Source organism: Hyperolius riggenbachi, chromosome 4, assembly GCF_040937935.1.
Source record: "Hyperolius riggenbachi isolate aHypRig1 chromosome 4, aHypRig1.pri, whole genome shotgun sequence".
Taxonomy (NCBI): domain Eukaryota; kingdom Metazoa; phylum Chordata; class Amphibia; order Anura; family Hyperoliidae; genus Hyperolius; species Hyperolius riggenbachi.
Window position 1 is genome coordinate 455,959,914 of NC_090649.1, and position 13,434 is coordinate 455,973,347.

The window sequence follows — 13,434 nt, forward strand, 5'->3', positions numbered from 1 at the left end:
CTCCTTGTCATCATTTCCTCCTGCTCCTCATTAATTGGCTGAGGACAGTTCAGTGTGGCATAAGGCTGAAATATGATCTATACTGTGCTCACATGTTTAAAAAGCAAGCTAGCTATGACAGTGCAGATTCTAGGAGTAAAAAAAAGTAAGGGAGGAAATGACATCAGGATTACCTTCAGTCAGAGGGAATCAAGATGGCAAATGCAGGAACAGAATTCTCTTTATTTACTATATAACATTCACTGAAATCAAAACATGGATATTACAATACATCTGTTATGCAAGTAGAGCAAGTAGTTATCTACGTAGAGTATATATGTGTTTTTTCTCCTGGCATAGTATGGCTGTCCCCGCTGCTTTCACTTTCAGTCTTTATAAAACAGAGAAAAACTCAAACTTTCACTGTAATATTTGCGTACATCTGATAGTAGCTGAGCAGATGTTAGGCTCCAATTTACTCCGAGCAAATCAAATATGTGAACGCTCGTTTTCCTTTAAACATATGTCCTCATTACCATTTCCCAACACAGCGCCCCCGCTTCATTCCAATGAAGGGAAAAAAAAGCGAGAATTAAGCTTCAAATATTAATTTAACACCATTTCATGGATCCCAGGAGCAGCGATGTTCTGAAAGCCGGAGCTGCTGGGGAGAAATCGCTCACGTCAGATTCAGGATTTGAGAAGCAGAGAGATCAAATGTGATTTCATCCAGAGACTCAGCCAAGGAGTCTGAAGAGTCTACAAAGGGTGGATGAATAACCAGAGATGGATTTCTGGAAAGGCAACAAAGGCCTTGAGCGGCAGTAGCCCAAGGCGCCACCAAAAATGAAAGAGGGTTTGCTACATACGAAAGTGAAGGCCAAAAATGGGGAGAAACGCATGAAAATGGAAACCGATGTCTTAATGAAAGAGATGGGCTATGGTACATGGATGAAACGCCGGATTTCTGGAAAGGCAACAAAGGCCCAGGCTTTGAGCAGCAGTAGCCCAAGGCGCCACCAAAAATGAAAGAGGATTTTCTACATACGAAAGAGGAGGCTAAAAATGGGGAGCAACGCATGAAAAGGGAAACCGATGTCTTAATGAAAGAGATGGGCTATGTTACATGGATGAAACGCATGGAAGAGGGGGTCACTAGGGGTAGCAAGGGAAAGGGTGTGAGCATTGGGGGGCCCTATCAAAGTTTATCTGGGGGGCCCTATGATTTGTAGTTATGCTCCTAACAGTACATACTGTCACCGGGAGACAATCAGATGAACGCTGGGAAGTAATCACAAAGGAGCAAATTCAAAGTTAACAGGTGAGGGGGCCTTCAGGAACCATTATGCTAGGTATGCACGCCAGTGGTGGGCTGAAATTTTTGCAAAATTTTGTGCTGACTTTAGTGGTTAATAGCAAAGCCCCCATACATGCTATTGCTACAAAAATTACTACAAATATTCCGTACAATTAAAAAAAAGAATTTTTCAAAAAGACCTTGCAGTTTTTGAGATTTTTTTAAAAAATGCAAAGAAAATGTTTGTTTTTTTTAAATTGTCATTTTTATGAGTTTAAAAAACATTTTTCTCTGCATTTTTTACATCAATTTTCTCAAAAACTACAAGGTCTTTTTGGAAAATAATTTTTTTGGACTTGTACCCACTATTCTCCTTAACATATGTATCAATTTTGGTGTCAATAGCATGTATGGGGGCTTTTATTATTCACTGTCAAAGTCGGCACGAAATTACGCAAAAATTACGCTAAATTTTACGGAAAATTGCGAATGACTGTACAAAATCAATTAAATGTATAAACCGTAATTACGTATAGGCAAAATTGTGAAAATGTGCGTAATCGTAATTAGCGGATTATGACCATTACTAATGCACACTAGATTTAAATGGTATGGCCCTCTAGCAAACTTTTATGGGGCCCAGTGCCCAAGGACGTAGAGCAATGAAAAACTCAATACATCATTGTATGTGACTGGACACATTTACAAATTTTCCATGAATCCAGACCAGATTGGCTCTTGAATGATTTCCGGTCAGAAGGTGTCTTGGTGTATCAGGCCTGTTCGGCACTTCTTACCTTTTGTGGAGTTTTCAGAATAATCCTCTTTGGGGCCCATCCCGATCTTGTTTCTTTGTAATTCCTCCGCACTGGAAACTCTCCAGGTGTTGTTGACTTGGGAAGAAGAATATTCCAAACTGCAACGGGACTCAAAATTGCAGTCAAAATCTACAAAAAGGAGATAAGAAAGAGAAGTGCATTAATATGAAAGCAATTCATACTTCTAATCAAAACACAGTTCTAAAGGTGGGCATCCACTGGCAGACCCAACAGAGAGACCACATAGAACACTGCAAATAGATTTTTAATAGATTTCAGCTTGACCTCTATTAAAAATCTATGGAACTTCCGCAGAGCAGGGCTGGCTGACTGCCCTCCAGGTCTCCCCCCAATTAATAGTGCCGCTATCTACAAAATATAAGTAATTTAGGTTACTGATATGTTCCAATGCACTATCCAGAGCCCGTTCTCACTTGAACCTTCCCCTGTAAGAGCCTAACAAGGACCCCCACCTATTGCCTAACTCCACCCCCCCCCTGTAACTACCTAACAAGAAACCCCCCCCCCCCCATTTTGCTGAATATTCACCTGACGATGGACCTCAGAGCGACGCCTCCCGGCAAACTAGGTTCCCTGATTAATCTTCCTGCCCGCGGGAACACACAACATCATGTGACGGCACACAACGGGTGCGAACGAGAGTTAAAATGATTGCGGCACTTTGATTGGGAGTGGTCATGGATCTTAAAGATCTGATATGCCATGACGGTCGTTATCACCCTGCATCACAAAGCACCTAATTGTGCACTCATTCTCATATCGCTCGAAAAAAGAGTTTTGTGGTGGGAACAGGCCTATAGACGCCTGCTGATCCCAGCACGCAAATGACCTGATCCCTCTGCAGAGTGCTTGCAGCATAGCGCTCCCTGCTGTGTCCTTCTGTCTTCACCCCCGCCGGGATGCCTCTTCTCCATGACCCAGCAGCATGTATGTACTCACGTAACATGCCACCCGGTCAAAAAGGGAAGACACCTACGAAGATAAAGAAAGAAAGACACAGGGATGGTGGGGGAGGGGTGGGGGGGTTGGTTATCGGCCAGTAATCAATTAAAATTTTGATCAGGAAGCTTGATTGGGGCATTGATCCTCAGCAAATTCTGTCACATCAATCGGATCTGTCATATACCACCCAGTATGACCATCGGACCATCAAATATCCACTCTGGAAATCTCCAACCCCAGGACACATGTCCTGTTTAATGAAAATTTGGATTAATAAACCCCCCAGAAAAAGCTGCAATATTCTATGGTTTCTTGAACTTTTCTATAAAGAAGATCCTTTTTTAATATGAAAATTTCTATAGGTGTGGTGGAACACCTCTGAGGATAATGTTTTTTGACAAGATGTCCACACTCCCATTTTTGTCCAAACCATGTGCCATTCTGCCAGGAGGATGGCAGTAGGTTACAACCACAGCTACACTGCTGATCTGGTGTGCAGGATGCATTCCAATGAAAACAAATGGTGGCAGCTATGTGTGTGTGGGGGAGGGGGGGCACCCTCTACAGTTACAGAGAATAGATAAACATTACAATGGACCATAAGAAAACAGAACATTTACAAATTGCAAGTGACATTTTCTAAATCTAGCAACAATCATAGCAGGAATAACTCGTGTCGATCATTCAGAATTCAGAAGGGTTAAATTCTGCCTTGAGATGTCCCACGAGATGACTCACAGAATCAAATTCAGTATTTGTGGGCATTTTCTGTTGGAGTACAATGAGCAAGACAACAAAAGGCCAACTTCAACAGCAATTTTATGAGTGGTCACATTCTCATTAGGCAGAGCTGTCATGAGATGAAAAGGCCATTGCAAAACTGCATTAAGAATTCTAACTAGCTGAGGCATTCATCTCCTTAGGGATAGTTGCCTTTTCTTTTTCTCCAAGATGTGGCCAAAGGAAGCAGTCAATCATCCACATATCAGTGTACTTTCTGAAAACCTGTCCAAGGTACTCCAGTAGTCGGTATGATGGCCCTAACATTTGTTTATTTTGTTTTGGGGCCCCAAGGGGCAAGCTAGACTGTACAACAAAACAATTACGCAGGGCTTTCAGGAATATAATCTCCACTCTTAAATGGGTAATACCCATGCCAGAATCTGATCCAGAAACACCACCACTTCTGGTAGATCCAACCACAGTAGAACAAGTAAGGAGATGGCACCCCCACCAGATACATCACTTCTGGTAGATTCAACCACGAGATAGCAGCCTCACCGGATACACCACTTCTTGTTGATCCAACCACAGTAGAACTTAGGCTCCTGCTGAACACCAATGTCATTGAAACAATTACACATCAGGTTTAGGGTGTTTAGGTTGGGTGACACCTACTGTGTTAGACTTTGCCTTCTATGGTGCCCAAAATTTGGTGGATTCTGTTAATGGCCCCAAGTCCACAAGTACCTGAAACTTATTTTTGACTCTGAAGCCCGATTTAAACAAAAAGTTAGATACTCACCAATTTAGAGTTAGGGCTCTGGATCTCATAGAGCCTTTCCGGTCTCCTCTATGTCCCCAGCGCTGTCCCTACTTTGAAGCTATTGAAGCTATTGGACCTAAAGGTTGAATAACTTTTCAGAACTCTTCATAAATGCCTCCCACCTGAATGCTAATGGCTGCTAGATGTGGTATGGCAGGTAAAGGGTGTATGACAGTGCATCCTGATTGGCTGACGAGCACCTGCTGACGACTTAAATGTAGCTGCATGCATGTATTGCTGTGTTCTATTGCTTGTGTGTGTCGAATTTAGCATTCAGTATGGAGGCAGTGTTGGTGGGTTTTCTGGATGTGAGAGGTCCAGAGCCTGGGTGTGAGAGGTCCAGGCCCACCTGCACTCCCCTCCAGGTATCGCGCATTGGCCTTGGGGCCCCGGCCAGTGAGAGAGGTCCGGGGCCCCTGGCCATCGTGTGAACCAATCGTGTGTTTTAAACGTTTTTTTTCAGCTCTAGGACATGGCAGACAGGTGAGCGGTTAGAGAGGGACCCCTGTGGGAGGAATGCCTGCACGGGGCGGTCCTGCTAGCGACGCAATCTTGCGATTTGCGTCCAACTGAAGCCTCCCACCTGAATGCTAATGGCTGCTAGATGTGGTATGGCAGGTAAAGGGTGTATGACAGTGCATCCTGATTGGCTGACGAGCACCTGCTGACGACTTAAATGTAGCTGCATGCATGTATTGCTGTGTTCTATTGCTTGTGTGTGTCGAATTTAGCATTCAGTATGGAGGCAGTGTTGGTGGGTTTTCTGGATGTGAGAGGTCCAGAGCCTGGGTGTGAGAGGTCCAGGCCCACCTGCACTCCCCTCCAGGTATCGCGCATTGGCCTTGGGGCCCCGGCCAGTAAGAGAGGTCCGGGGCCCCAAGGCCATCGTGCGAACCAATCGTGTGTTTTTAAATGTTTTTTTTCAGCTCTAGGACATGGCAGACAGGTGAGCGGTTAGGGAGGGACCCCTGTGGGAGGAATGCCTGCACGGGGCGGTCCTGCTAGCGACGCAATCTTGCGATTTGCGTCCAACTGAAGCCTCCCACCTGAATGCTAATGGCTGCTAGATGTGGTATGGCAGGTAAAGGGTGTATGACAGTGCATCCTGATTGGCTGACGAGCACCTGCTGACGACTTAAATGTAGCTGCATGCATGTATTGCTGTGTTCTATTGCTTGTGTGTGTCGAATTTAGCATTCAGTATGGAGGCAGTGTTGGTGGGTTTTCTGGATGTGAGAGGTCCAGAGCCTGGGTGTGAGAGGTCCAGGCCCACCTGCACTCCCCTCCAGGTATCGCGCATTGGCCTTGGGGCCCCGGCCAGTGAGAGAGGTCCGGGGCCCCTGGCCATCGTGCGAACCAATCGTGTGTTTTTAAACTCTTCATAAATGCCTCAGAAGTATTTGTGTCCCTGAGTATTTCCAAAGACTAGCAGTTTCATACTGTGTATGCATGAGTGTGCACTTGCACAAGTGCAGTACAGGGCCGCGCCAGTTTTTCTAAAAGGTTTGGGGACGTGAGTGCTTCCGAAGGCTGCCGCGAAGTCCCGAAAGTGCAGAAAACTGGGGGGCAGCAGTCCTCCTTGGTAACATAGAGGGGACCAAGACGGCTTTCCTCTACACAGGTGAGTTCAGGATTGCTTTAATAAGTACATTTTATTGACAGAGAAGAGGCCCTACCCCATACCTGTAACTTTTCTTTGAAACGTATGGCTCCTTTAAATAGTAACTGTAGTGAAAATAACAATGAATAAAATTGCTTATTTTTTACAATATTCATTTACAGATTATTTAGTCACTGTTTACCTATTCTAAAATCTTTCCTCTCCCCGATTTACATTGTGAAATGTATCACTGATGGTGACCTCTTTAATCCTGCCAGGTGATCTGTATGGAATGTTCGTTACTGAGAGTTCTATGCACAGAGGGAGATACTGGTTGCTTGGCAATTGGAAAAATCAGTATTTCCCACAATGCAACAAGGTTCACAGACAGCAAACTGTCAGGACCATGGTCATGACATCACACTGTGGGTGGGGTTTCACCACAATATCAGCCCCACAGACCTCCCTGATGATCTATTTGAGAAAAGGTAGATTTCTCATGGGAAAGGGGATATTAGCTACTGATTGGGATGAGGTTCACTCCGTGGGTACAGTTCCTCTTTAAATAAAACTATTAAAAAAAATTCTCAAACTTTTCTATTAGAAGTAGATTTTAGAAAAGACTAAGGCACTGTTGCTGGTGAGGAAGCCTTAGAAGGTCACCCAGGCTGATTGCTTCACAGAAGAACCAAGTATGGAAATCCATTATCTCCAAATGGCTGTATCTCAATTATAATTCCAGGCTTTTAACCCCAAATCCATCAACAGTCACTGGTGCCTGAAATCATGGACATTGCTAAATAAAAACCAATCTATTAATGGAGCGATTAATGGCTCATATCTGTCTTCTGCTATTAGGCTGGACCAATTTCGGGTTTAATTATATTGACAATTTAATGAATTTCGAGATAATCGAGCTCAAATTGTTTAACTCAGCAACTGGAAAAAAAAGTTCTTTATTACCAGACGACGATTGTTAAGAAAAAGTAGTGAAATAAAGTTGTGTTTTTTTATTTCTTAGAATCAGTGGAAGGTAATGGCGAAGATATTAAATGTAATATTTCATTTAAACAATTTACCGAGAACTATAAACTGGAGGAGTTCTTGGGATGGTCGTAAAATGTATGTTTTTTCGTTTAAGGTCACTTTGCTCAGGGGAAGGTCGAATAAACGATACATTAAAAAAAAAAATGATATAACATATATAGCTATCAGCCTCAACAATAAAACCACTAGCAGGTAAAGAGAATGACATTGATTATCTTGTTATTATGGCTTCAGTCAATATACATATTAGTCAGCCAGTAAACAGTAGATTCTTAAAGGACACCTAAAGTGAGAGGGTTATGGAGGCTGCCATAGTTAATTTGATCTGAAACAATGCATATTGCCTGGCTGCCCCGCTGATCTGCTGCCTCTAATACGTCTAGTGTCGCGATCTTACCTTCTGTGCACGCCTGTGATGTCCCGCATACTTCCGGGTGTCGGTCGCAGTGTCTTGGCAGTCACGTCTCTGGTCTCCGAATGTCTTTCCTCCCATCCAGTGTACGTTCTCAGGTGCCGGCGTAGTTAGCATCAGCTGACATGCTAGAGTCAGTTGACGCTCAGGCTGGGAATTGCACTGTGTGATTGGTGGATTGTCTGTGTGACCGGCCACCGATTGGGTAATTAAAGTATTGCCTATCCGTTTTACTCTGTGGTTAAATGCCCATGATAGCTTTAGCTTGCTAGTATTGGGTGCTCGCCTCCTTAGCAGTATTGTAGAGTGTTGCCTGAGTTGACCTTTTGCCTGTACTTCGATTACTCTTGATTGCCGCTTGGATTGACCCTTCTTGTACTTTGACAATTCGTTTTGCCACCTGGACCAATCTTTCGTCTGAACCCCACTCCGATATTGCTCAGCCCTATTGAATGTTAGTATCCTTGTGTATGACCACTGGCTTGTTTACTTCACTACTTTTGTTCCTTGTGAGTTTTCTGTTGGTATTTCTGCCTTTATCCCATCAGTACTTATACCTTGCGCATTGAAAAGAGTCTGGAGCCTCCAAAAAAAAAAAAAAAAAACACGTTTTTACTTCACAGTCCTTTTTAGCATTAATGCCCTACCTGAAACGCCGCATCCCTGTGGCTGAACTCTCAATTAATCCCCCCGAAATCTCCGGGGAAAGATTTCGGTCTCCTTCCATGTAGAGGCAGAGCTTTGGGCAGTAGCTCTGCCCCTACTCGCGTCAATCTGCGCTGATCTCCGCCTCCGCCCGCCCCTCTCAGTCTTCTTTCACTGAGAGAGGCGGTGATCAGCGCAGATTGATTGGACTGGAGGCAGAGCTACAGCCCTAAGCTCTGCCTCCCTCGGGCAGCAAAATCCACAACTTGGAAAGTCGTAGTGTTTTGCCCGAGGATTGTGGGGGTTTTAAATGAGTGTTCAGCTGCGGGCATGTGGTGTTTCAGCTAGAGCATTATTCTAAAAAAGACTGTGAAGTAAAAACATGGTTTTTGGGAGGCTTCAGACTCTCTTTAAGGCCTGGATGTAACCGTAGTCAGGTAGACGTTACTCTGTTTCCTGTTGAAGCAGGGACGCGCCACACAGGGTGAAGACTGTGGTGTTAGATTGGGACATAGGGACTGATAAGAATGTGGGTAACCCAGCAGGCCTCACATCTAGCCACAGACCCTGAACAAGCATGCAGATCAGATGTTTCTGACTAAAGTCTGACTGGATTAGCTGCTTGTTCCAGGGGCTATGTGAAGTTGGCCCCCCTACAATCAGCACAAATAAAAGTTCTAGCATGTTTGGTTAGTGCTACGTTTGTGCCCGTTTGTGCCGCAAAAATAAACATTTGTGCTGCTTTTGTTTTAAAGATAATAGCAATTATCTTTTTCCAAATGATGACATCACCCAGCCCCCCTACAAAGGCGCACAGACACAAAAGTGGTGTCGTTGGTTAGTGCTGGGTTTGTGCTCATTTGTGCTACAAAAATCACTGTTCTATCTGTTATCGTTTTTGAGATATTAAAGGTTTTTTATAAAGGTCAAAAGTTCACCCAGCCCCCCCTACAACAGCGTACAGACACGAAAGTGATGTCGTTGGTTAGTGCTGGGTTTGTGCTAATTTGTGCTGCAAGAATCACCGTTCTATCTGTTATCGTTTTTGAGATATTAAAAGTTTTTTTATAAAGGTCAAAAGTTCATCTAGCTTCATTCACTTCACTATTGAGATGTTTCTGGTTTATTTAATGTACAGATAATGCCCGGTTAACAAGATAGGGACTGTAGGTTCATTCTTCTATGTCCCCACCTCTGTTTGTACCCCCTCTGTGTGCCTCTGCTTGTACTCCCCCCCCCCCCCCCTCCTGTGCTCTTGTAACCCCTCTCTGTCTCTGTTTGTACCCCTGTGCCTCTGTACCTACTCTGTGCCTTTGGTTTTTACACCCTGTGCCTCTGTCTGTACCCCTCTGTGCCTCTATTTGTACCCCTGTGCTTCTGTTTGTACCCACTTGCCTCTTTTTGTGCTCCCTGTGCTTCTATTTGTACCCCCTGTACCTCAGTTTGTACCCCCTTGTGCCTCAGTTTGTACCCCTTGTGCCTCTGTACCTCAGTGTGTACCCGCTATGCCTCTTTTTGTACCCCGTGTCTCTGTTTGTACCTCTGGTGCCACCCCTGTGCCTCTGTACCTCTGTTTGTACCCACTATGCCTCTTTTTGTACTCCCTGTGCCTTCGTTTTTACACCCCGGTGCCTCTTTGTCCAATTTGTCCACTTGCCGCATGCACCCTTTTTTCCTGCACCCTAATCTCCGGTTAACGAACAAGATAGGGACTGTAGGTTCATTCTTCTATGTCCCCACCTCTGTTTGTACCCCCTCTGTGTGCCTCTGCTTGTACTCCCCCCCCCCCCCCTCCTGTGCTCTGTAACCCCTCTCTGTCTCTGTTTGTACCTCTGGTGCCCCCCTGTGCCTCTGTACCTCTGTGTGTACCCGCTATGCCTCTTTTTGTACTCCCCTGTGTCTCTATTTGTACCCCCAGGGGCTATGGCTTAAAGTATTAGAGGCAGAGGATCAGCAGGACAGCCAGGCAACTGGTATTGCTTAAAATGAAGTAAATATGGCAGCCTCCACATACCTCTAGCTTTAGCTCCCATTTACGTTAGAATAATACTAGGGAGTGGATAGCCACAACTAGAAGATACCATGTATCCACCTTTATATCTTGTCCATACTTGCTATTCTTCATGCACTACATTGACCAGAAGTAGCTAATGTTGTTTTACCTGTTCACAGTCAACAGTTGGCTTGTTTGTGCCTTAAATCTGGTTAAATGGAATTATTTTGTTACACTCTGTATAATTTAGCGAAATAAAATTTCCAACCTTTACTGCAACTTGTCTCTCGGCAACTGTCGCTAGTCCGGCACGTGTCTCAGCTTGTGTATGCGGACTAGCGACAGGCAACACTGTGAAGTGAAGGGAGCATCCGGCCGGGGGATGCTCCCTTCGGCGATAGCTTCCGCCACATCTATGCCCTGTAGCAGAGACATGTAGATGGCTGTCGCTGCTGCGGAGCTGTTGTCTAGCTGTCGTCAGCACGTCCCCTGTGCGCTGGCGACAGCTACAATTGTAGCCCATGTGTATGGGCCTTTAACTTTGCTGTGTCTCTGCTTCTCACCTAAATGTTCCACACCGCGCTCAATACATCAGAGACTTCTGGGTTCATAGCCAAAAGTGAGAAATATGGAGCACAGCATGGAACACAATTCTGAGATGGAGTGATAAGAGAAGTTGACCCTCTGTGCCACAGCCCAAGCAGTCCTGATTTGAGATGAGTAATTATTGAGCAGTAGGGCTAATGTTGATTTTCTGCCTATGGACTTGTGTTTGATTTGAGCTTTATAGATTGTGGCCGAGGCATCCGTGCAACAAACTTTCATTGATCTGAAGCAAGGGGAACTTTAAAGTTATTGCAGCGTTCTATTTAATTTGAGAGCTATAGAAAATGGACAGATAGTCCACGACTTATGAATGGCCCAATCCCATTGCAATGACGTCATTTCTGCATGGAGGAAGTTTGAGTCCACTTGAGGAACTGAGTCCACCACAGGGTGGGGTGGGGGTGGGGGGTACAAATAGAGGCAGAGGGCAGGACAGAGGCACCTGGAGGCACAGGGGGTACAAACGGAGGCACATAGGGGGTACAGAGACACAGGAGGTACAAATAGGGATGAGCGTAATGACCTAATTACGAATTTCCGAAATTTCGCGAAATTACTACAATTACGATTTTAGCAGTAATCGAAATTTCGTAATTTTCGCCAATTACGCAAATTTTCGTAATTACGAAATTTAGTATTTTAAAGTTTGCAAAGGTTTCTATCCCTCTAGATGCCTAAAATGAATAACCATCCTCCTCCTCTCTCTCTCTCTCTCTCTCTCTCTCTCTCTCTCTCTCTCTCTCTCTCTCTCTCTCTCTCATTTGTAGTATTTCAAAACCATACTCACATTCATGACATGTCCAGGGATCAAACCCAGGCCAACCACATGGAAGACAGCTATGCTCACCACCATACCACCAAACACACACTAAATAGACTGCTAACCTAAATCTTACTTGTAGACAGTCATATGAGACACATGCTGGGTGCAGGGCTTTGTGATTGGACCATGCGATAGAGTGAGGTGCAAAAATGAAATCATGCCTAGCAGAGGATGGTTTCACAGTGCTAAATGCTAGGCTGGCTGTGGTGCAATTGGTTAGTGTGTCTGGCTGGTAACAGCAAGGTTACAGGTTCAATTCCATCCAGGCATGTCTTTTCCTTTTGCGTTCAACAGTTGTCCAAACAGAGCCAACAGAGCCCCAGATAGCCATGTAGAGTTAGGTCACAGCTAGCCTGGCTGTGGTGCAATTGGTTAGTGTGTCTGGCTGGTAACAGCAAGGTTACAGGTTCGATTCCATCCAGGCATGTCTTTTCCTTTTGCGTTCAACAGTTGTCCAAACAGAGCCAACAGAGCCCCAGATAGCCATGTAGAGTTAGGTCACAGCTAGCCTGGCTGTGGTGCAATTGGTTAGTGTGTCTGGCTGGTAACAGCAAGGTTACAGGTTTGATTCCATCCAGGCATGTCTTTTCCTTTTGCGTGCGCGCGCTGCGCCATTGAACCCCATGGGGTATTTTGCGTGCGTAAAACTTTACGCATGCAAAACTTTGTGCTCGGTGTTTGGACAACTGTTGAACTCAAAAGGAAAAGACATGCCTGGATGGAATCGAACCTGTAACCTTGCTGTTACCAGCCAAACACACTAACCAATTGCACCACAGCCAGGCTAGCTGTGACCTAACTCTACATGGCTATCTGGGGCTCTGTTGGCTCTGTTTGGACAACTGTTGAACGCAAAAGGAAAAGACATGCCTGGATGGAATCGAACCTGTAACCTTGCTGTTACCAGCCAGACGCACTAACCAATTGCACCACAGCCAGCCTAGCATTTAGCATTGTGAAACCATCCTCTGCTAGGCATGATTTCATTTTTGCACCTCACTCTATCGCATGGTCCAATCACAAAGCCCTGCACCCAGCATGTGTCTCATATGACTGTCTACAAGTAAGATTTAGGTTAGCAGTCTATTTAGTGTGTGTTTGGTGGTATGGTGGTGAGCATAGCTGTCTTCCATGTGGTTGGCCTGGGTTTGATCCCTGGACATGTCATGAATGTGAGTATGGTTTTGAAATACTAGAGAGAGAGAGAGAGAGAGAGAGAGAGAGAGAGAAGAGAGAGAGAGAGAGAGAGAGAGAGAGAGAGAGAGAGAGAGAGAGAGAGAGAGAGAGAGGAGGGAGGAGGGAGGAGGAGGAGGGGGAGGAGGGGGAGGAGGAGGAGGAGGAGGAGGAGGAGCTGCTATTCATTTTAGGCATCTAGAGGGATAGAAACCCTTACAAACCTGAAAAAGTAAAATTTCGGTTGGAGACACGAAATTCGTCATTACGGGAGTGAAATTTCGATTACGAAATTGTAAATTACGATTTGAAAATTAATTACGAAATTACGAATTTGGGTCGTAATGTTAAATTTCGCATTCGTAATAAAAGCAGTTCGAAATTTCGAAAATTTCGGCTCATCTCTAGGTACAAACAAAGGCACAGGGGGTACAAAAAAAAAGGCATAGTGGCAGTGGCGTTCCTACCATGGGGCGGCAGGGGGCTCCCCGCTCTGGGTGTCGGGTGCCCCAGGGGGTGTCACCAAGGCCTC

The 13,434-nt window shown here is 45.0% G+C and overlaps 1 protein-coding gene across 7 annotated transcripts in view; it reads right to left on the minus strand.

The window, feature by feature from the left end:
- The window catches only part of ALK (ALK receptor tyrosine kinase), a 942,963-nt gene that overhangs the window by 619,487 nt on the left and 310,042 nt on the right, over nucleotides 1–13,434 (minus strand). For all 7 annotated transcript variants that reach the window (XM_068232762.1, XM_068232763.1, XM_068232765.1 and 4 more), the window contains one exon: nucleotides 2,074–2,223. In XM_068232762.1, the coding sequence (XP_068088863.1) occupies nucleotides 2,074–2,223 (150 nt within the window). The remainder of the gene's footprint in view (nucleotides 1–2,073; nucleotides 2,224–13,434) is intronic.